Source organism: Desmodus rotundus, chromosome 9, assembly GCF_022682495.2.
Source record: "Desmodus rotundus isolate HL8 chromosome 9, HLdesRot8A.1, whole genome shotgun sequence".
In the NCBI taxonomy this organism is placed as follows: Eukaryota; Metazoa; Chordata; class Mammalia; order Chiroptera; family Phyllostomidae; genus Desmodus; species Desmodus rotundus.
The window spans coordinates 86,823,441-86,846,319 of NC_071395.1; the positions used below are offsets into that span (position 1 = coordinate 86,823,441).

At 39.9% G+C, this 22,879-nt stretch overlaps 1 protein-coding gene and 1 pseudogene across 6 annotated transcripts in view; one reads left to right on the forward strand and one right to left on the reverse strand.

Moving 5' to 3' along the window:
• The window catches only part of ABCA8 (ATP binding cassette subfamily A member 8), a 69,224-nt gene extending 46,740 nt beyond the window's left edge, over positions 1–22,484 (forward strand). For all 6 annotated transcript variants that reach the window (XM_053910424.2, XM_053910423.2, XM_045182223.3 and 3 more), the window contains 19 exons: positions 1,057–1,190; positions 1,675–1,812; positions 3,865–3,969; positions 7,138–7,311; positions 7,513–7,626; positions 9,237–9,356; positions 10,150–10,215; positions 10,656–10,747; positions 11,794–11,914; positions 12,968–13,085; positions 13,719–13,810; positions 15,794–15,954; positions 16,434–16,509; positions 16,583–16,677; positions 18,411–18,530; positions 18,743–18,883; positions 20,467–20,546; positions 21,868–21,923; positions 22,053–22,484. In XM_053910424.2, coding sequence (XP_053766399.1) covers positions 1,057–1,190; positions 1,675–1,812; positions 3,865–3,969; positions 7,138–7,311; positions 7,513–7,626; positions 9,237–9,356; positions 10,150–10,215; positions 10,656–10,747; positions 11,794–11,914; positions 12,968–13,085; positions 13,719–13,810; positions 15,794–15,954; positions 16,434–16,509; positions 16,583–16,677; positions 18,411–18,530; positions 18,743–18,883; positions 20,467–20,546; positions 21,868–21,923; positions 22,053–22,151 — 2,102 coding nt within the window. In that variant the 3' untranslated portion in view covers positions 22,152–22,484. The remainder of the gene's footprint in view (positions 1–1,056; positions 1,191–1,674; positions 1,813–3,864; positions 3,970–7,137; positions 7,312–7,512; positions 7,627–9,236; positions 9,357–10,149; positions 10,216–10,655; positions 10,748–11,793; positions 11,915–12,967; positions 13,086–13,718; positions 13,811–15,793; positions 15,955–16,433; positions 16,510–16,582; positions 16,678–18,410; positions 18,531–18,742; positions 18,884–20,466; positions 20,547–21,867; positions 21,924–22,052) is intronic.
• LOC128779180 (mitochondrial import inner membrane translocase subunit TIM14 pseudogene) lies at positions 17,148–17,675 on the reverse strand (annotated as a pseudogene).
• Positions 22,485–22,879: the final 395 nt, after the last annotated feature.

Here is a 22,879-nt window from a genome sequence, read left to right on the forward strand (position 1 = left end):
TTGAGGAACTGCCAAACTATTTTCTAAAGTGACTGCACCCATTTGCATTTACACTAGCATTTTGTGAGTATTCTAGTATCTACACGTTTTTTGCCAACACTTGTTGTTTTTCAGGCCCATCCTAGTGTGTGTCGAGAAGTATCTTGAGGTTTGATTTGCATTTCTCTAATGGCTAATGATGTGGAGCATCTTTCATGTGTTTTCTGACCAGCTGAATATCTTTTGGGGGGAAATGTCTTTTGTTCACATTTAAAAATGGTTCATGTGTTTTTTTATTGAGTTCTAAGAGTTCTCTATATATTCTAGACACAAGTGTCTTATTAGATACAACAGGTCCTCCTTATTTACTAATTATGTATTTTACAAACTTGTCTACACCCTAAAATTTATTTCCGGACTCAAACCCAATACTCATGGCATGCCAGGGGTCACTCACAGATGTGCTCAGAGTGGTAAAAATATCGTGTCACCCGATACACACTCTTCCAGCTGAGGTCCAACAAGGCGTTACTCTGCCCTCTCTTCCAGCTCTAACACTGTTAGTGAATATCTCACACTGGAAACAAATGTCCTTTCTGTAATCTATGTAGTGCCACACTTTCCGTGTGTTTGTGCTTTTTCTTGATGATTTTGCTGTTTAAAATGTCCATTCAACGAGTTGTCTTCCTGTATCAGAAAACACTTTGAAAATCAATGAGTAATCTCACAGTAGTGAAGTGAGGTTTAACAAATTTGGTGGTTAATTAGTGGAGAGTATCTGTGTCATGCAAAGCATATTGGTATGGCTACTCATTGAAATATTCTAGAAAAAAATCTATTCCTAACGCACCATATGGCAGGAATCATAACCAAACAAACATATTACAGAGTGACCTCCATAAGAAGTGAGTAGATTTTTAAATTCACAGTAGCAGGCATGATATCATGGGGAAAAATATCCTCACAGTCCATATTCCAGTAAGTGTTCCATTAGGTCACTAACTTTAACTTTACTGCAGAACTTGACATTGGTTTTCTTCGTTTCTGTGATACCTAATATATTTAACTACAATTTAGGGGCAAACATTGATGACTTTATACATTCCGTGGAGCATCAGAACATAGCTTTAGAAGTGGATGTATCTGGAACTGGAAATGGCCTAGACGATCCATCTTATAATGGAGCCATTATAGTGTCTGGTCACAAAAAGGTATGCTGGTCTTTACTTAGTAATTTTTCCTAGGGGTGTGCAAAGCTAATAAACTATCAATATGCCAGGCCTTTAACTTAGGAAACACAATGAAAAGCAAGTATTGATTTCATTTATTACTTGGTTAATTGTAGTCATTAGTACAATAAATAATTCAAGCACTGTCTACCAACACAAACTGTGTACATTAGCAAAATAAATACTATACAATACCCACTGCCAAGTACATATATTCTGAAACATCTGCTTTATTCTTAAACAATAATAATATTTGATTCTAGCCATAAGACAGACACCTGGTGTCCTGAAAGTCAGATATAGCCTATATACATGTTCTGGTTTATTTACACAGTGTTTGCTTTTGTTCTGATTATTTAACGCCATTTAAAAACATGACTGTTTAAAATAAAATATTGAATTTTGACTTCTTTAGAATAAACATGAAGATGTCTGAGAATTTGTAACCTTGCTTTTTACATTTTAGAATTACAGATTTTCATTAGCTTGCAATGTCAAAAGACTGAATTGCTTCCCAGTTCTTGTGCATATTGTCAGCAACGGGCTACTTACAATGGTTAAGCCATCAGCACATATCCAAACGGACAGAACTACATTTGGGGAGGTGAGTATATAATCTGAGGGACTCTCCTCTCTCAGGAATCTCCCAGATCATGCTTTGAAGTGCTGGAATTTGATTCTCATTGAGAAAACGACTGCACGATAAATTAGCACTTAGATTCATGCTTCGGGAAATCAATGTGATTTTCAGAGCTCCTCTTTTTTTTTAACGCAAAATAGAACCAACAAAATACAGTTTTGAAGAGAATGTGAGGAAAATAAAGTGAAATCATGCAGCTCTGTAGCTATAAAAATAATGAAAAAAGGAAAAAGAGAGAGACAAAATAGAAGCCTTATTATTACTTTTATAAATGCTACAAAAGAAAAAAAATTAGAACGAATTCAGGCTAGAATTGAAGGCTGATTACGTTAGAATGAGCCCAGTTCCTTGTCAAAGGTATTAATTCCCAAGGCCTACTCTAGACCAAAGCAGCTTTTTCATAAAGGAAAAAAAAAAATCCTGTTTCTGAAAAAAGCCCAAGTGATTGGAATGTACAGCACCCTTGAGGTTTGGAAACCAGAAAACCTATCAGACTTTGTAATTATTCTTTTTTGATTATTTGCTAAATATAGTTCTTCCTTCGAAAGCTTTCTCTTGGCATGTATTTTTAACACATATAATACTCTGTACACAGGACAGGGACTGGAACGTGAAAAGCCCTGAATTCCTTGTTTGTTAAATACATAAATCAATACCAGAGATCAGGAAATTATCCATTTCCCACTCAACTATAAGGTTTTATGATAATGTCTGTGCCGGACAGCCATCTACCCATGTGTGTATAAAATGGATCATGTATCTATTATCTATCCACCACTATGTTCATGTGCTCCAGAAAGACCTTAACTTATTTCCTCACCACATGGCTCCCTGTGTGCCCAGGAAATAATTCCTTTCAGTAAGGGTAGGTGAGAAACATAATCATGAAGGCAAAAAGTTTCAGTCACCCATCAACTATTAATTAATCTTAGAGTATATAGCATGTTTTATTTAGTCCCCCTCCTACATAACTACGAAAGTATTTTCAGTGTTCTGGTTTCTGAGGGAGGATATAATAACCGAGATATTGCCTTGGGTGTTCATCTGTAAAAACGTCCTGTTTAGCCAGGGTGAGTGCAATGACACCAACCAGCTCAGTTAACCGTATATTTCTGCGCCCAGCATCTCCAGCAATTCATTTTATACTCTGTTCAAATTTGCCCACTCATTGCACCAGTAATTTCAGACCTTGCTTCTGTCCTGCCCAAAGGCAATGGATTTGCCACAGAGCACTAAACCCACCCAGCATGCAGGTGTTCTGGGGACAATAAATTTAAATCCCACCTTTCTGTGCATAGCAAGTGTGTCTCTGGTGTCCAGGCTAAAGACGACCAGGCTCTGGTTATGACGTTTTTTCAGTAATGTGCTTGCTCAAACTCAACGCTGTGAATCATGAGACAATGAGGACTGATTCCAAGAGGGTTTGTGAATATTCTGTCCTTGAAGATGGTTGTAAACAGGAGCGGCCATATGTGTAACCAAGGACATAAGTTTTCCCTGGAGATTTTACTTCCCTTCTAATACCTCACCTCTGCTTTTGAATCCTCAGCCAAAACTAACCTTGTCTCACAGTGTGCCTAAAAAGATAACTTACTATCCTTGTGCCCATAAAATATGCAATATGATTTTTAAGTCAAGCTATTACATTTAAAACAATTATAAAGATCAGTTGGAAAACTGAATGTTTCAACTGTGAATTATCATTGTTTATGACTTAGCATCAGACTCCATTTAAAAGCATAAAGCAAGAAAATGAAAGATCTTACTCTCATTGCTCTCCAACTCTGTAATATTAGCAATTCATTCACCTTCTTTGAATCACTTTCTTTAACCCTAAATATGGGTATCGAGCCAAAAGTCAAGCTTCAGAACTGGTCGGATAGTGAAAGAGTTTGGTAACAAAAGGGGCATAAGGCAGAGTTATACATAATCTATTTAGTATTTTTTAAATGCATTTCATAAAATGAATTTTGAACTCGTTCATTCAGCTCATTATACTCTTTGTCTTTGCAAAAGGAACTGGGTCATTCATTGGGGTTCCCGATACCTTCCGTGCTCTGGTTGCTTTTGTCATCCTGCTGCGCTCCTTATATTGCCATGACCAGCATTGACGATTATAAGGTAACAATGAGTAACTGCAACTTTCCTTACTTTGAGCACATGTCGAACGTCATATAATTCCAGGAGTTCTCAAGAGGCTATTTATACATGTTTAACTGAGCGTCCAGTTCAGACATAAATCCTCAGTTGTAAAAATAAAGGGAAGTGTTATAAGTGGAAACATAAATGTATAGATAAATACACTACACAGAATTATTCTAAAATTTATGTGAGCATGCAAAGAACCGAAAACAAAAGAACTTTGAAGAAAACACAAAGTTGGAATATGTATGTTTCTGACTTCAAGGCTTACCCTAGTTGAAGTAACTAAGAATGTGTTGTATTAATTAAGGGTAGTCATATAAATATGTAAAATGGAATCAACATTTCAGATATAAACCCATCCGTACATAATCAATTGATTTCCAATAAAAACTGTCAGGGAATTCAAATGAGGTAAGGTTAGTCTTTTCAGCAAATTGTATGGAAGCAACCCGATACTGTTAGGAAAAAAAAAATGTTCTCAATATGCGCCTCCCACCATACACAAAATTATTTTGAAATGAATTGTAGGTCTGAGGGTAGGAAAATATTTCTTAGCTGGGACAAAGGAAGTATACACCACACAAGAATATGATACCTTGTACTTCATCCAAGTTAAAACCTTTGGTTCTTTATAAAACACCATTAAGAAAAGAAAAAGCTGTGGGATCAGAGAAAAATATTCATAATACGTATGTAAATAAAAAATTTATGTCAACAACATGAAGAATTCTTAACAACCTGTGTAATCCAAACATCCATCAAGCCGCGAAGGCTAAATTCTGGTATAGTCACACAAGGGACCGCCACTCAGCCATACAAAAGAAGGGGCAACTCATAAATTTACCAGCATAAATGAGACACAAAAGAGTAAACACTAAATTTTTTCATCTATATGAAGTACTCAGAAAGGTAAACTGATCCTTAATGGCAGAGAGCAGACCAGTGGTTCCTTGAAGCAATGAAGGCTACTGACTACAAAGGAGCGTGGGGAATTGGGTGGGAGGGAGGAGTAGAAATGTTCTATACTTTGATTATGATTGTGATATAGTAACATATACATTCATCAAACTCCACACAGCTGTGTACTTCATATGGGTCCTTTTTATTGTTCAAAAATTACATTTTTAAAAAGTTAATAAAAACGAGATCGTTGAAATAAAAAATATTTTGAAAATGTTGAGAACTCAGAGAAATAAAAGGAAAATCCCAATTTTTAATTGACAACCTATTTATAATTTTCCATTTACAGACACTCTTTCATGAATCCAAATGACCCTTTAATGCATCTACAAATTACACTACTAGAGCATCTTGTTAAGATGAAGATTCCGATTCAGTAGTTCTGAAGTGGAGACAAATTTTGAGTAGTAATCATAGGGTGGTGAGCTTATAAGACTAATCCACACAGGCCAATCTGCACTAGCTTTACTTACAAATTTCAATAGGATATCCTTTAATAGCTCCATTTGTGTAACTTTATTAGGCAAAATCCATGAAACCTTGCGTAAGCATCTGTTTACTCACTACCATCTCCATCAGTGTCACTTCCTGCCCGGAATAATTCTGTTGCCCAAGGAAAGAATATTATCCATGTAATGTTCCCTTTCTTGTGTAGAATACCCAAGAATCTAGGGAAAGGCCATATACTGGCCTGATGGAATGGCCAGTCATTTTAGCCTTAACATACTCCAAACTTGAAACATCACCCATGGAAAATAGGAACACTTTCTTTCTGAAGGCTGTGCGATGTCCTGACTTTACTATGCCTCTCCTAACATTGCGGCCACTCTCTCTCTCTCTCTCTCTCTCTCTCTCTCTCCTTTGAAGTTTCTTATTTCTCCATCTCATCTCTAAATTTTGGAAATCCTCAGGTCTCGACCCCTGGCTATCATGTTAGACATCATTCTCTCCCCAGCAAGCTCATCTAACGCTAGGGCTTCAAACTCCCTCTACTGCCTGGTCACTCATGAGCTGGACTCTAGCTCAGACCTCCAATTTGTCATTTCACCTTCAGTGCTGACCCAGCCTCCTTTCTCAGCTTTTCTACTGGAGGCCTCACTGACGCTCAGACTTCACCTTCCCAAACTAAATGTTTGATATTCTTAAATGTGTTCCCCTTCCTGTTTCCTGTCCCCATAAGTGTCAGCACAACACATCAGTTATCTTGTCAGTCATCTGAAAGCATCTTTCGTCTCTCTCGGAGCTTCACCCGCATACTGAGTAGATCACCAAACCCTTTTCAGTTGTACTACCTGAGTGGATCTGTGTGGGGAGCTTTTGATATGAATCCTTAGGTCAAGTTCATCTCAGACAGGAGCGTCATTTAGGAATATTCATTTGTTGATGGTCGCTGATCAGGAGCGTATTCATATTTAAAGGAGATGGTCACTCCTTTAAATATTTTTAAAGGAAAAGATATGTTCAAAATTATTAGGTTTAAGGTATAATTTGTGCTCCAAACCACGTCACCACACAAGTTATTTTTAAAATATGTAACTTGGTAGTTTATTCAGAAAATAAATACAAAAGGAATACAAGGAATATAAAATACCTTTATATTTGTGAAGGAATTTGTATTTATGTACACATACACAAATATTTGGATGGGCAATTAATATTTGAATGTGTGCTATGGCAAAACTACCCTAATATGTCATTTACTTGCATTAAAAGAATAAAGCAAATGCACATATATTTAAAAGCATATATATATATATATATGTACATATTTAAATGCAATACTAGGAAAAAGAGACCAAGAGCACAGTTCATACTGAGTCAAAGAAGCATCACTGATAAAAAGCTGCTTAGAAAAACTGTCCCACCCTGACCCGTAAGTCACTAACCACCAGTTTGTTTACCCAAGTGTTGACGCCTTTGTTATTCTGAGATCTTCTTTCCCATGTGTCCTGTCAGGGGTCTGGTGAACATCCATGTTGTTCATTAGAGCAGCAAACTGACCACTTACACTGGGAACAACTCATATCCCTTGGTCCAGATAACATGTGTAGCCATGATGCAGAATTATTACACGTGGATGTTTTGTTTGAATATTTCTTACATAATCCACATTTTCTTAAACCTCAAATTTAAATACCATTTGTTTTTTTGTTTGTTTGTGTTTTTTTGCTGTCTTCTAATCAGAGCAGAGCTTGGTCCCAGCTACGGATTTCGGGGCTCTTCCCTTCGGCTTACTGGTTTGGTCAAGCGCTGGTTGATGTTCCTCTGTACTGGCTGATGTTCCTTTTTATGTATTTAATGGACTTCATTTTAGGCTCTCAAGAGTATATGTTTTCCAGTATAAGTCAGATTGTACAAGTAAGTTACAATATTCATAGAACAAATGTCATTGTACAATTTAATTAGAAACTTTAAAGATGCAAACTTTTCATTGATACTCACATCGTCAGGAATTATTAATAACTATAAAACCCTGTGCTATGACAATGTTTTGAATCTGAAATGTTTTCCTAGATGGCATCTGCCTTTCACTAAATGTAACACTTCTGTTCATTTCAGATCCCATGCGCTATTACTTATGCCATGTCCCTTATCTTCTTTACATACATAATTTCATTCATTTGTCGCAAGGGGAGAAAGAACAGTGGCATTTGGTCCCTTTGCTTCTTTATTGTAAGTATGTTTTTTGGACATTTGTTTTATATATTTAACATAGGATTCTGAGGTAATACTTTAAAAATTCGCCCTTGGTAGGATAAATTAGTATTACAGGCTAAAATATTTTGTGTTTGCATTATGTATGGATCATTTGCAAAATCTGCATCTATTTCTTTTCCTATTTCTACCCTGTCTTTCTTTCAAAGTGGCCGAAACTTTTCCTAACCATAAAATATTTAATGAAAGGAAACCTAGAAACCATCTGTACTTTGCTTTTACTGAAAAAGAAAGAACTCCAAAGATCTCCGTGAAGTTACACAAGTTACTGGCATAGTTAAAACTAGAAACAAGTTCTCTAACCTTCTACTAAGAATTCATTCCATAAAGCAACAATTACTTTATATAAATTAGGAGGAAAAACACATGTTTTTATAAGCATCTTTTCTAATTTCCTGTCATTTGGGGATGCCAAAAATTAAATTGTTAACCCAACAAACCTATCGGTGGCTTCCAACGATATGTCACAAACTAAGACAGAGAAAAAGAGACCGTTTCAACACTGAAGGAGCGCTCAGAGGGTAAATGGATGAGTAAACAGCCTCGTACTGAGACAGAGAGATAAGGCAAAGATGATCGAGATGCCATCCATCTTTAAAAGCAACTGCGTAACAAAGAGGTCTATTAAACGAGAAAAGGGGAGAGTCGTTCATAAAAATAAGAGCAGCGATTTCCTTTGGAAAGTGAACCCTGAAGAAGAGGAAAATTCCAACAGCTGGAGAGGAATGATGATGCAAACAGGAAACAATGGATAAGCAGAAACCCAAAGGGGAGAAGGCCCAGGCTGGGAGAAAGACCCAGCTACTGGTAATAACCTGACAATGAGCATCCACAGAAAGCAAGCTGCAGCCTGTGCACGCGCCTGGTTATGGCGAACATAATGGTTGGAACCAGGACTGGCCTTAAGTGATGTGCTCAAGAATTTATTCTGCAGACTGTGGGAAGCCAGGGTAGTGTACAGTGCAGAAGAATGATCAAAGACACACTTTTAGGAAGAATATTCTGGAAGCCATAAAAATGATAGTTTGTAACAGACAGAAATTTGAAGTGCCGAAACTTTTAAGAAGGCATTACAATAGTTTAGAAGAAAAAGTCTGAGAGCGTCAGAGGTACTTAAAACTTTCTGTTATCCCTGAATTTTGTATTTGGTAGTTTCTAAGCCACTCCAGGTAATTAAATGCTTCAAGTTCTCCATTGCTTTAGTTAACAAAATTTCCTTTCGTTGTTGCTTTATTCCTATTAGATATTAATTTCATTTTTTACCTATGATTATTGTTTATCCACCATTCTGAATTTTATCTCCAAAAACAATATACACCACCTTTTTCTTTAATAAGAAGCTCTATATATTAGATTCTAGATTTATCCAGTGATGTCTCATTCATGATACTCCACACCAAAGGAATGCAGCTAAATCACCAAAAGAAAATGTCAGTGGGATATGCTGATTCCAGCTTGTTTTTTGAGGATGGAGTGTAGATTAGGAACAGATCCAAGATGAGCCATCTTAATTTGGAGCATCTATTGAAGTTCAGAGTGGTTAACACACATATTTGTATTTTCTTTAGATCACCAACTTCTGTGTGTTTATAACGATGATAAGTTTATTGGGACGTCATACAATATATATTGCCACCTTTTTAGTACCACAAAGCGCACTACTTCTCTGTATATTGATATCTTGGCATGTAAGTAACACCACCTGGAACTCACAACCAGTGGGGAAAGCTTGGCTCCGGGTTGGGACCCCGCAGCATGTTAAATGTGCATGACATTTGACGATTTCTCCTTCATGGATTCCAGCTGACTTTCTCCCAGATAAGACAATGTGCTCCAGCTGAACTGCAATAGAAGAGTTGGCCCTAATTGATGGGCGGGGATGAAGGATAGTGGATGGTGAGAAATAGAGCAGCCTTCACACTCCGGGCTTTCTAGACTCCTGGGCATGTTCAGCTCTAGAAGGAGGCATATGAAATGTTCCTAATCTTAGGGTTTTCAGGATTCTAGAGAAGCTCTCAATATGAATAGAATCCTGTTTCCTCTCTGACTGATACCCAGACTTCTGCAAATGGAAGGAAGGTATAGTATGTGAATGAAGAGGTACCTGTGCGAAAGGGAAGATAGGGGCCTTCTGAAAGGCACAGTGGGCACAGGAAGGTGTTACAGATATGTGTGATGAACATAAGTCCTGTTTCTCTCTCAGTGTTTGGGGAGGCTAGCACAGACCCCCAAGATTCTCTTAGTAGATGATGAATAATTGCTATATTCTACTGCTTCAAATTGAAGCACAATGGCTCATAGGCCTTGGGAGGAAGGAAGACAGCCTCTTACCACATGTTTTGGAATGGACACTTAGTCAGTACTCGTGGTGAAATCAGGGAACATGCCAGTAGGGCCGTTCAAAGGGCCAATTCACATTTATGTGGCTAAAGTTCACAAAACAAACCTTTTCCTGTCTAACTGTTGTCTTTCTTTTTGCAGCTTCTAATGGTTTCTGTGATTCAAGAAGAATCAGCAGGTGCAGAGCCCTTTCTGGTATTCCTAATTGTAAGAACACATTCTTCTTCAAAATTTATCCTGTATTTTATTAAACTAAACCATCTTAATTCCTGTAAACACAGGAAAGTTTTTATGAAGGTGTATATATGGGTATCTGTAGCCCATAGAAATAAAATTGTGCAAAAATGGAACATTTTCTATAAATACCAACTAACCAGATAATATGCTTCCCAATTTTTAAGAACGCTGTACAAGTATTAGAGGAAATGACTTAAAGTAATAGTACCACATAATTGTATTTGTTGCCTATGTACCTGTAAACAACACAGAGTGAATTTGATAGTTTCACAATTTGATGAATAGATCATTAGAAATTGGTAATGATTTTGCCAAATGCATCTTTGCAGAAGTTCAATTATTCCTGGTTTACTTCTAATGTGAAATGATGTTCTTTTAGTGTTTCTAATTGTGCTTCTCTTTATTCCTAGCCTTTGCTTCATTTTATCATCTTACTTTTTATTCTTCGATGTCTGGAATGGAAGTTTGGAAAGAAATCAATGAGAAAGGATCCCTTCTTTCGGTTGGGAAAAATTATTTTGGATTCTTTCATTTCAGTGATCAACATTTTAAAATATTTTTTCATGTATAAATTAATCCATTGACAAAGAAGTGCCAAGTGCTAGAATAGGCTGGGGTAGGAACCGTGTGTCAATACAAATAATAGAGATCTGGGTACCTAATCAAAGATGATAAATAATGGAGCAAACAGATCTGAAACATTGAATATCAAGGACTCTCTCTGACACTGCACAGTGGAACACTAGGGAAGGTTACGTGTGGCTAGTTCAGTTTAAACAGCAGTTAATTTGAATAGATCAGCAGTCAAAGGAACACTGTTGGTCCATAAAGGAAGAGCAGAATGATCAATAAGTCAAAGACAGCAATAACTGTGCTCTTTTCTTGTGGTAGTAAGAAGTCCAACCGGTGGGCCATAGACTGGTTCAGTTATCAATGGGACTCAAAACATGAGACTTTTTTTGCACCATTCAAAGACACAACCATAAGCATCTTATTCCCTCTGTGTCTCCCACACTACATCCATTTTATTGTTAACTATCATAGACAGTTGGATGGGAGATTTCCAAGATAAAAAAAGACTTTATAGAAATCTTCTAATATCAGTATACAATGAGATTATATTCTAAGTATGAGACACAGAGTAAGAATGGAGAAGAGTGAATCTAGCACATATTCCAAAGAAGTGGCCAAGCTTAATAGGAGATAAAGCATCTTATATATATTTTTTTTTGGTGGGGGCACATCCTGACTTCAAATATTCTGACCTTATCTCCCTATGAAAATATAATAATACTGACATGTTGGTGTCAAAACCAGGCTGCCCAGAAAAAAATTTTTCATTAAGCTTTGATAGTAACATTTTTTGTCATATACCAGGTACTAAGTTACCTATTGATATTTCTAAAAATAATGTTTCCGTAGGGAAGTAGAATGAAATCTATGTAGGAAGCTTTGGTCATTAAATATAGTAAGATTTAGAGAATGCAGTGTTCTTGATACAGGACAAAAACCCCAAGTCAATTATTAATGGATAGTTTTGACTTCCAGAATTTCTCCAGGAAGCAACAATGGACGCGCAAACCCAGAAGACCCAGGAGCGGAGGATGAAGCTGTGCGGATGGAAAGAGTGAGAACGACAAATGCCTTGAATTCCACAAACTTCGATGAGGTAAAAACATACGAAGTAGTTATTTCATTAAATAATACATATGTTTGTCAGGTAAAGTGGCCTGTCTACAACTCTCAAATGATTTTTCATAAATGATAATTCATAAAAATGAGTATCATAACTTTATTTTAACAACTGTTAATTATTTCTACATCTATGTATGGGTGGCTCAGTTGGAGTGTCATCCCACACACCAAAAAGTTAAGAGTTTGATTGCTGGGGGGGCATGTACAAGAGGCAACTGATCTCTCTCTCTCTCTCTCTCTCTCTCTCTGATCAGTAAACATAACCTTCGGTAAGGATCAAGAAAAAAGTCATCTTAACTTGCTTTGTCTTTCTTAGAACAAAAAACAAAAGGTGGAGTGAATTTGGAATTACAGAAGCCAAGAAAGAACTTGTGAATTTTAGAAACTGAGCGAAGTAATGTAAATCCCTGCTACTTGGAGAAACCACACCGTACAAAAATTCAGGGCAAAGTCCAGTCCACAGCGTGTTGCTTTGTCCTTAGAGGGTGATTTGGTGCTTCTCCAAATCTCTTTGCTTATTTTCTGAGAGATGAGCTGGCTGCATAAAATACAGTCGAACCTCAGTTCTCAAACGTCTTGGTTCTCGAACAATTCAGTTCTCAATAAAGTTGTTCAAGGGAACAAATGTCTTGGTGGTCTAACAAAATTTTGGGTCTTAATTCTTGACCCTTGACCTTTCATGCCAACACCTGTGTGATCAGTCACATGTCTCTCAGACAACCAACAAAAGAGATTCAGTTTTCGAACAAATCGCTTTTTCAAACAATTTTCCAGAATTAAGTTTGAGAACTGAGGTTCCACTTAGTGTGTTCCCGAGTCAATGCCTTTCGAGGAGAAAAAAATCACAGTCTCTTCTCTCCAAAAAGAAGCGCTAAGACAGGAGGATAGCCAATGAGCGCGTCACCTAGTAGAAAGTCTTCTTTGATGCGTGGCTTATACAGGGAGGGGCCGGTCCACTGGGAGGATAGAGCTTTTTCCAGGTCGATAGACAGTATTCAGGTCTGACACAGTTTCCTGTCATTTACAGAAACCAGTCATTATTGCCAGCTGTCTACGCAAGGAGTATGTAGGGAAGAGAAAACACTGCTTTTCTAAGAGGAAGAAGAAAATCGCCACAAGAAATGTCTCTTTCTGTGTTAGAAAAGGTTGGGCATGGAGGCTCTTCTTACAGCTTTATGTTTCTTGAGGTGAATCATTCTGTACACCACCTCTTGGTTCATACACAGAACCATCAGCAGGTGGCCCTCACAGCTCCTGTTACGTGGCTCGTTTCTAAAGAAATTAATTAACTCATACCTGTGGACTGGGGCTTAATCACATCTACGTGGAAACCATAAGCACTCTGTTGAAATGAGCCATTGCAACCTGACATTTCTATTTAATGAAAACGATGGATTGCCTAATGTCCACTATGTTTCACAAGACAACTAACAGATGTATGTGCCCACAGATGTTAGATGACCTCACTTTGTGATATTATTGCACAGTTCTTGGGATCACAGGGGACACAGTCTGATACACCTAGCTCCTGAGAGTGGTATTGTCACTTCCCATCAATGTGACTTCGGACAACTAACCTCATCCCTATGAGCTGTTGTCCCCAAATATGAAAGAAAGGATTATGGTAACTACCTGTCAGGGGGGTGGTGACATTTAAATGCAATACTATGTATAAAGCCCATAGAACACTTGTCACATAGTGAAACTTCAGACTGTGTCTTATTCTTAATTTTACTATTAAAATCAATTTATATTAAGTGTAACCATTTGTTTTTCAGGTGAGGTGTTAGGATTACTAGGACACAATGGAGCTGGTAAAAGTACATCCATTAGGATGATAACTGGAGACTCAAAACCAACTGCTGGACAGGTAGGTGAATTTTGTGGAGACTGGTTACCTAGTGGTGCTCAAAATAAAGTGTGTAAGATGTTAAAATAGTACACACAGCAAAATCCCATTTACTCATCAGATGGATGAAGTGATTAATATGGCAGAGTAATACATCACAAATTATCACATTAATACACACAAATTAATCACTGAAAGGGGATAATTATTCATGCTTTCAAAGGCATTTAGTGGGATTGTCCAGTATCAGATCAGAAATCAATATCAGAATTCATACAAATTCTATTTATCGTACCATCAAACCCATGGATTTGCATTTTCAATGAGCACTGCCCTCCCAATATGAATAAAAATGCTTTTTTATATAAAAAAACTTTATTAAGCAATCATATTCATTGTCTTTAAAAAAATTCTTAGTTACCAGAACACATATTTTGTTACAAATCCACTATCTTGGGGTAGCGTCTTCAAGGAATGCCTTCAAGCTGAATAGCAGGGATAGGAAGTCTACAGAATTGGACATGCAATTCAACTGCATGAGGAGGCTGGGCAAACAGAAAAAGAGCTCAGTTTACCAGAGAGAGACAACATGAGTTATAAACTTTTTTCCCCAAAATTCTATGGCAGAAGGTAGATAACCTTAAGAACTCCCTTGGAAAGTATGTCTGAGGGAAGTGAAGAACAGAGTCTTAAGGCAGAAGTCTGTGGAACCAGAGCATGGGAAAGGGCATGGTGGTCAAGCCCACACAGGGAAAGACCACCAGGAACATGACTGACAGGTACCCCAATAAAGAGGAAGGAGAAAACATATTCCCGGTCACTTGAAGCCAAGGTGAGAGCAGGTGTTCCTGAAGGGGGCCTCTCAGTAACGCTGGTGGCTCAGCTGGCCCTAACCGGACTCTTTAGTTCAGTTGAGACCACCTTCTAATTCAATCACCACATGAACCCTAAATCAGTATTTTATTTCTCCTTAAGCATGGGCTTAAGAGAAATAAAAAGAGATAACCATTCATCGATGTATTGGAATGAAACATTTTTAAAGGTTGAGTGAGATCTTAATTACAAAGCCAACAACTATTTGGGTGTCGTGAAATCAGCTTTAATCAGGGTCAGTGTGATCTTTATAAACAATGTCACTGTCCTGCTTAAGCACTCAGTGACCTCTCTTGGCACTGTGGCTGGAAGGAAACCTCCCTTGCTGGTCAGGAGCTGATTTCCAAGTCCCCATTGCTACGTTTCTCTCTTCTCCCCTGGACCACTCTGCCCCAGGTCCCCTCCCTTTGCCTGGGGTCTAAGAACACATTGAGCACCATCCCTCCACAGGGCTTTGCCCTGCCCCAAATTCCTGGCCTTTCCCACCGCAGGAGCCCTTTCACCCTTCTGCTGAAATAGTCCCTCAGCAGACAGGCTTTCTCTAATCACCCTCCCTAAAGTCACTTCCCTTGTTGTTCTCCCTGGCCTCCCGAATATTTCCATCACTGCACCAGTTACAATCTGTCGGTATTCTGTTTACTCGTTTCTTTACTTGTGTGCTGCCTGGTCTGCTCAGTAGAAAAAAAACACCAGGTAATTGAGACCCTGGCCCTTCCATTGCTCACTGCACCCAAAGCAGGCAGCGCAGGAGTTCTTACGTCCACAGGGAGTGAAACTCAATAGTGAGCAATTAAATGGACGAACGTTTTTCTGAGTATGATTTAAAAATTGGATGTGAATGGTTGGCCATGATGGCCAGACGCCACAATTGTGAGGTATTTGATTTGCTGCTTAGAGTAGGTTGTGCACACGTTTGTTTTCACATATGTATACTTGTTTTCACATATGTACACTTGTTTTCACATATGTACATGCTGACAGCCTTCTTCCAATGCAAAACGGCTGCAGGTGACTAAACGCAGCGACACCCAAGGATTTCTCTAGGTTTTCTCCGTTTGTAGGGGGAAAGGTGTCATGGAAGCTCAGAGAAGCAATGCGGGTCAGAGTCTGAGAGTGAACCTTTCTCTGCAGGTGATACTAAAAGGCGGCAGCGAAGGGGACACCCCCAAGTTCCTGGGGTACTGCCCTCAGGAGGACGCGCTGTGGCCCAACCTGACCGTGAGGCAACACCTGGAGGTGTTCGCTGCGGTGAAAGGGTTCAAGAAGGCGGATGCCAAAGTCGCCATCACACGGTAGGTGGCGGGAGACGCACCTGTTCTCTCCCTGAGGGGCCCAGGGAGACAGTTAGGAGTGACAGCCTTCCGGGAAACCCAGGACTTTGCCCGAGACTGTAAACGCTGACCCAGACCACACTGGGCAGATTTGCAATTAGCATCTGGTTTCCCCGATTTCAAAGTGTTATTTTATTTCCTCATATTAAATATGGAAAAAGTATTCATGGGTAAATTTATCAAAAATACTAATATTTAAGTATAAGATATCATAGGACAGCTACTCGGATATCATGAAAATGCCTAAACTCTTTTTTTGAAAGGAAAAACTAATTTGGGGGGGTTGGATCAAACCAGTCATTTTTAACGTGGCCCAACGTCTGTTTTCAAAACCACATTTCTGAGCTCTGCTCCCCATCCTGGTCCTGCGTGACCGCGGGTCTCCCCCCAAGTTTCCTCATTGTCAAGATGCCCAGAAGGCTCCACTATGTCCCCTGCAGGTTGGTGGGTGCGCTCAAGCTGCAGGACCAGCAGAAGCAGCCCGTGAGGGCCTTATCCGAGGGAATCAAGAGAAAGGTAGGGGGGGGGGGCTCGGTGGTACTCTGCGCAGCCCGCTGGTCGGAGCCAGACGCTGTTCCTCTCGTTCCAGCTGTGCTTCGCGCTGAGCATGCTGGGAAGCCCGTCGGTGTTGCTGCTGGACGAGCCGTCCACGGGCATGGACCCCGAGGGGCAGCAGCAGATGTGGTGAGGAGCCTGACCCAGTTAGGGCCAGCGTGGATGCCTTGCAAGAAATCTGTGGATTGTTTTACTACTGTAAAGATTGTCCCTTATATTGTTTCTTTTCTATTGAGTTTTTAATGTATGGGATCTGAATTTTGTCGATGATACACATACTGATTACATCCATTTCTTAGGTCAAAGTTGGGGCTACATTCACTTTTAAATTCACAGTTCCAAGCAGCTGAGCCAGCCCTCTGCACCTCGGCGGCATTTCCTCCCAATGAGATGAGTCTGCTATCACAACCCGTGCTGATTCCATCATAATATTTATCACATTGTATTTTAATTACCAGTTAGTTCATCAGGCTCCCATTAGATTGGGGTTCCTTGAGAGGAAAGACTTTCATGTTCACTTTGCCTTGAAGTAAGTGCCAGATTATTTGCCAACTGAATAATGAACAATATTTCTATTCGATAGCATGTATTTATCTGTAGTATTAAGCATTAATCTTCAAATACTCTATGATCTGATTTCAAATCCTCAAATTTAAACAAGGAGCTTATACCAAGGCTTTAACTTAGTTTCTGCAACATCATCTTTAAAATTTGTAGCTTCAAAACATTTTATTATAAAAAGCTGGTGCTCATATACATAACTAATAAGAATTTAAAATTCATCATACGTTTACTTCACTTTTCAGCTTGATCTTCTAGTAAATCTTTAGCTTCGTTGATTTTGGCTTCTATATAAGGTGATCCTCCCTTGTCTGGGGCATTTAAAAGCATAATTTCTCTAAGAGCATCTCTTATTTTTCCTTTATTGGCAGGAGAGCTTAGACCTAGTGTTAACGCTGCTTCCCATTTGGTCATTTTGGGTTCAGACCCACCTCTATAGCAGCCACCACTGAAGGCAGATTTTGGGAGACTTTGGAAAAACTGCTTTGGCTTGAAGCGCCATGTGCTTCATGGATTGCAAAACATAGCGGCCGGCAAACCCTGCAGCAGCAATGGTCGGTCCAACTGCTCACCCTGTGCTGGCCGTGGCTCCCCTGCCTCCACCAAGAGCGCGGGTCACCCGAGCCCAGAGGCTGCAGCCACCACTTCACACTTCTACCAGGAAGCAAGGCGGCCACCGCTCCCTTAAACTGTTTCTTAAAAAACCTCAATATCGTTAGTATAACCAATACTTTGCCAAAAAAGAAAAAGTCTTACCCTGATAATACTTGTAACCATTTCTCATTAAAGGAAACATAATCATTGTCAGGCCTCCAGCATGCTCAGCCTGAGTATTGTAATTGCTCGATTGATCTTTCAGGTAGCTCTGGAGCATCTCTGTGACACATTATGACACAATCACACAGTGTCCCATAGTTCTCATGAGAATGGGAATTCTCATTAGGATGCAAAGGTGGGGGCAGAAGGAAGGTTCTGGATGTTGTCATGTATGTTCCTTGTGCACTTTTTTTCTATCAGGTTATGACAACTCTGTCCTCCTCTGCACAGCCTCTTCACAAAGAGTCTCTTGCTCAGCATTTCTCCCTCAACACAACTTCATAATAAATACTGTGTTTGGTGAACTCCCCTCTTCTAATGCCTGCCTCCAGTGTAACTGCTCTCACCTGGCTTGCCATTCCTCCTCCCACCTGCCCTCGCTTAATCTCTTTTTGCTAATGATTCACATTCATGCCACTTGAAAATTCTCTTCTCTGATTAATTTGATGACTTCCTTAACTGCAAATATTCTCTTGGCAATTTAGGCAGGCAATCCAGGCCACCGTTAAAAACACGGAGAGGGGCGTCCTCCTGACCACCCATTACATGGCAGAGGCTGAGGCCGTGTGTGACCGAGTGGCCATCATGGTGTCCGGAAGGCTGAGGTGGGTGTCCGCCCAAGCCCACCCTTGGCCCCCAGGTGCACGGCTGCAAGAGTTTGTCTGTGGGCAGAGAGGTCACTGTGAATACCGGGAACCACAGCACCAGGGTCTACCAGTGAAGCCCTCAGACAGTGCAAGCAACGAGTCATCAATCTCCAACACTGCATCCTATGTCTTTTTTTCTCTTTCTATTATGACCTCCTCCTTCCTTCCAGATGTATTGGTTCCATCCAGCACCTGAAGAGCAAATTTGGCAAGGATTACCTGCTAGAGATGAAGGTGAAGACTCCCACGCAGGTGGAGCCCCTCCACAGGGAAATTCTGCGACTTTTCCCCCAGGCTGCTCGGCAGGAAAGGTAAAGATGGCGGCTGGCTTTGATCTGGTATCAGAAGTTAATTTTTCCTTGCCAGGCTCATTGATTTGTACACTTTCGAGTCTGAAAAAAAGAAATAATTTGTTGGATATTGCAGAAAGTAAACTAGAGAAGAGCTGATGTAAAAGCTTATGTTTCATATTGTGGTCCTACTGTGTGCCAGGTACTATTCTGGTCTTTGGTTATCTTGTCCAATCCTCACCAAGACTTTCTAAAGTAGACTCTGGTATTCCAGTGGAAAATTAGATGATTTCAAAAGGGCATTGTCAGTCTGTTCCATGTTTCCATGCCTGTACACAGGAACAGGCTGACAGTGACCAGAAGGGAGGGGAGAGGGAGATAATGGTGGAAAAAAGGGGAAGGGACCATCTAAAGAGGATGTATGAATGACCCATGGACATGGACAACAGTGTGGGAATTGACTGGGAAAGTCGGGGGCAGGATGGGTGGAGGAGGGCAAAGGGGGGAAATTGGGACAGCTATAATAGAATAACAATCTTAAAAATCTCTTTAAAACGGGGACATTGTGATAGTCTGGCCTTTACAAGGACCTTAATAAATGGAATTATTACCCTTATAAACAGGAAATTTGTAGATAGGTTAGATTACATGACAGCTAATAAGTGGCAAAACAGGGATGTAAAACTGATTATTTCAAATATATTAATATTTCCGATTTTACGTAGAGTCTGATAATGGAACAATCCCCATAAAAATAGTACACTAAAAAAAAAGCAAAGATTAACTGTAGGGTTACTTTTAACACCTACAATGTACTGCAGAAGACAGATAATTTAGGAGTTAGGGGAGAAAACAGTGAAGAGAAACAAGTCACAATGTCAAGGTCAAAAAATATAAATCTACAGTGGAGTATAACTGTAAAAGCGATGCTGTAACTCAATGTGCAGCCCAAGACTGAGTAGAAATATGTCACAGAGGCACAGGAATGAGCAGAATGCGTGAGAATGACTGCTCCTTAAATATATGAAATAGTATCCTATGAAATGAAGTCTAAATCTTCCTGATGAGAAGAAAAATTTATCTGAGAAACAAATTATTTTTTAAATGGTTGTTGGACATTCTTTGGGGCTTGAATTCCTAGAGATTTCTGTTCTCCTAATCAGAGACTCAATGATGTTACCCTGCATTAGGAAAGCACTTTGAGTAGGAGGTGGGGGGGGAAGGTGGGAGAGGTATGAATTCTCTGGAGAATAGACGTGGATTTCCACCCGAGTTGGGAAACTTTAAGAAACTCATGGGGTCAGGGCCTGGTGGGAGGACGAAGCTGAGGAGTAAGAGTGGAGCTTAGAAAGTAAGGTAGGAGGTGACTTGGGCAATTTGCCCCGTACCTGCTCATCTCCACGCAAGGGACCACGAGCACTAAACTGAGTCTGGCTCCCATCCTCGTTCTTCTTTGTGAGCTGCCTCTTTTTCACTACTACGGACTCACCCTATGTATTTCTCCTGCACCAGATCACGCTTAAAAGAAATAAAGACCAGAGAGATGTCTGAGTCTCTTTACACCTGTCACAGGTGGTATCAGCCTGTCTCCCCTCCTCTCCCAGGTACTCATCTCTGATGGTCTATAAGTTGCCGGTGGAAGACGTGCGACCTTTAGCCCATGCTTTCTTCAAATTAGAGAGGGGTAAGAGCGATACGCTTTGAAATAGAGCCTGAAAGCAGATCATTTCAAAGCATAAAATAATCCATCTTCGTGACAAAAGCTAAATGTGATATAATGTGTTAAATTCAAAAGTTAAAATCTCAAATGGAATTTTAGGAGCACGATATCAAGGAAGTGGAGGAATTATGTCTGTTTGTGGGGCTGGGGTAATGGGAGTGACTTTTATTCTTGCTTTCTGGGGTTTTTCCATGACTTTTTGTATATATACTGGTACAGGCTAAGCCAAAACTCAGTTATATGTGCATTTAAGAAGAATACTTTCTTTTGGAATATTGATGCTTACATATTTAAAATTAAATTTTATGTGGACTTGCATTTTTTTGTCTTAGGCTCTATATTAAGAAATGGACCTCTTGTCTGGTCATTAAGATTATCTTCTTATGTCTGCTGCACTTTGAAACTGACCACACTGCGTCTGTCGCCAGGCTCACATGGTCCTTGCCCTCCGGCCCCTGACCTCCGCTATTCTCGTCTATGCTGGCTGGAACTTCCTCCCTGCTTTCTTTCATTGCCACTGCTCAGTGACATCTTTGCTTGCTTATCACCTTCCCTGAGGAAGAGATTCGAGTCTCTTGGTTCTAGAAGACTCTTCTTACTCCTGTCGATAGCATCTGTGATCACAGTGACACCTCTGCTTTGCATTCCCTGAGCGGAGCGCCCAGCGGGTGAGCGAGCGAGTGCTCCCTGGAGAGGCACCAGGGGGCCAGTACTAGCGTAGCACCTTCTTTGGTATATTTCCCATCTGGTACTGTTGGTGGCATATTTCCAGTCTGCCGGGCTCTTACTGGGGCTCTAACTACTCTTTCCAGTCCGTTTTGGTCAAGGAGAAGGGTTTTCAACCTGATTGGGTTCAAGCTGCACTGATGGAAAGAAGCTGACTGAGGATGACCTGCTCCCTAGAAAACCACAGACATCTTTTTCTATAATCTTCTGATGTGACCCTTTTCAAAATGTATCTGTCTTCCACCTCTCCCTGTGCGGAACGTGCAAAATGCTGGCTCACCTGCAGAGAAGGAAGCCTTCTCAGCACCTCTTCCTCCCTTAAACAGAGATCTCAAAACCTGTGCAACATACAGGTGTAACACCAGCACCTTTTCCTCAAACCTTCCTGAGTGCATTGCAGTTCTTTTAGCTGAATGCTGTCCTTAAACCATCGGCGATTACTATCTTAATCTTTCCATTTAACGTATTTAAAAATTGTTATTTGCATTCTTTGTTGACTTCTAAGACCACCTGTGTATAAAAATATATAAACCCCTAATGCACATCCATCCTTGTGCAGTTAAACAGAGCTTCGACCTGGAGGAGTACAGCCTCTCGCAGTCCACCCTGGAGCAGGTGGGTCAGTTGTAGAAATTCTTGTATCCCCCATGGATATAAATGTGTACTGTCTGCATAGTCTTTGTGCTCACTCGGAACTCCAGGAAGCAGAGTGACTCCTCTCTTCGCTGTTTCCCTCCCTGTCAGGTTTTCCTGGAGCTCTCCAAGGAGCAGGAGATGGAGAATTTTGATGAGGAACTTCACCCTTCTGTGAGGCAGAAGCTCCTCCTGCAGGAAGAGCCTTGAAGCCCCACCTACCTTGTGTCACTGTTCAAGCCTGTGGCTGTTTTTTAAGACATTTCTGTTCATAGCATCAGTGTTTACTTTTAGGACCTACCTGGTAGACACTGGCAGGGTTTCGGTGTGGTGGCAAAGAGTGAGCACTGGGCGAGTGCAGGGACAGCAGGGACAGCAGGGACAGCAGGGACAGACGGCCTGGCTGCGCCCACCTCCCCAGCCCGGCCTCTGTGTCTCTGCAGGTCTCCCTCACCCCATTTTTCTGCCTAATGCTGAATAAATAAACTTACTTCCATAAGATAGTTTCAGTCTCTGAATATGATATACAAATTTCGTTTAATTTTTTTTATTGAAAATGTAAAAGCTTTTTTTTCTAACATAGACTGAGGAATCCATATATTTACTTTTCGGCTTTACTTTGTAAAGCTGATATTTTAGTAATAATTTAAGTGACTGTGTGTCAAAAAGTATCATACTTATTGAAATAAATTTTAAGGTATTTTCTTATGGCTAAAACTATTAAAACACCATTGGTCATAATATCTGATATCAATATATTTGATAATATATCTGCTGGTAACACTATCAATCATATAAACACAGACTGGAAGACTACAAACTGGCTATTGGGAATTAATTACACTTCTTTTATTTCTATAAACCAGCAAACCCTATTTTCATTGTATTTTTAAATCTTTGCTAAAGGTGCTTATATTGTAACTGATCTTTTATGGGTA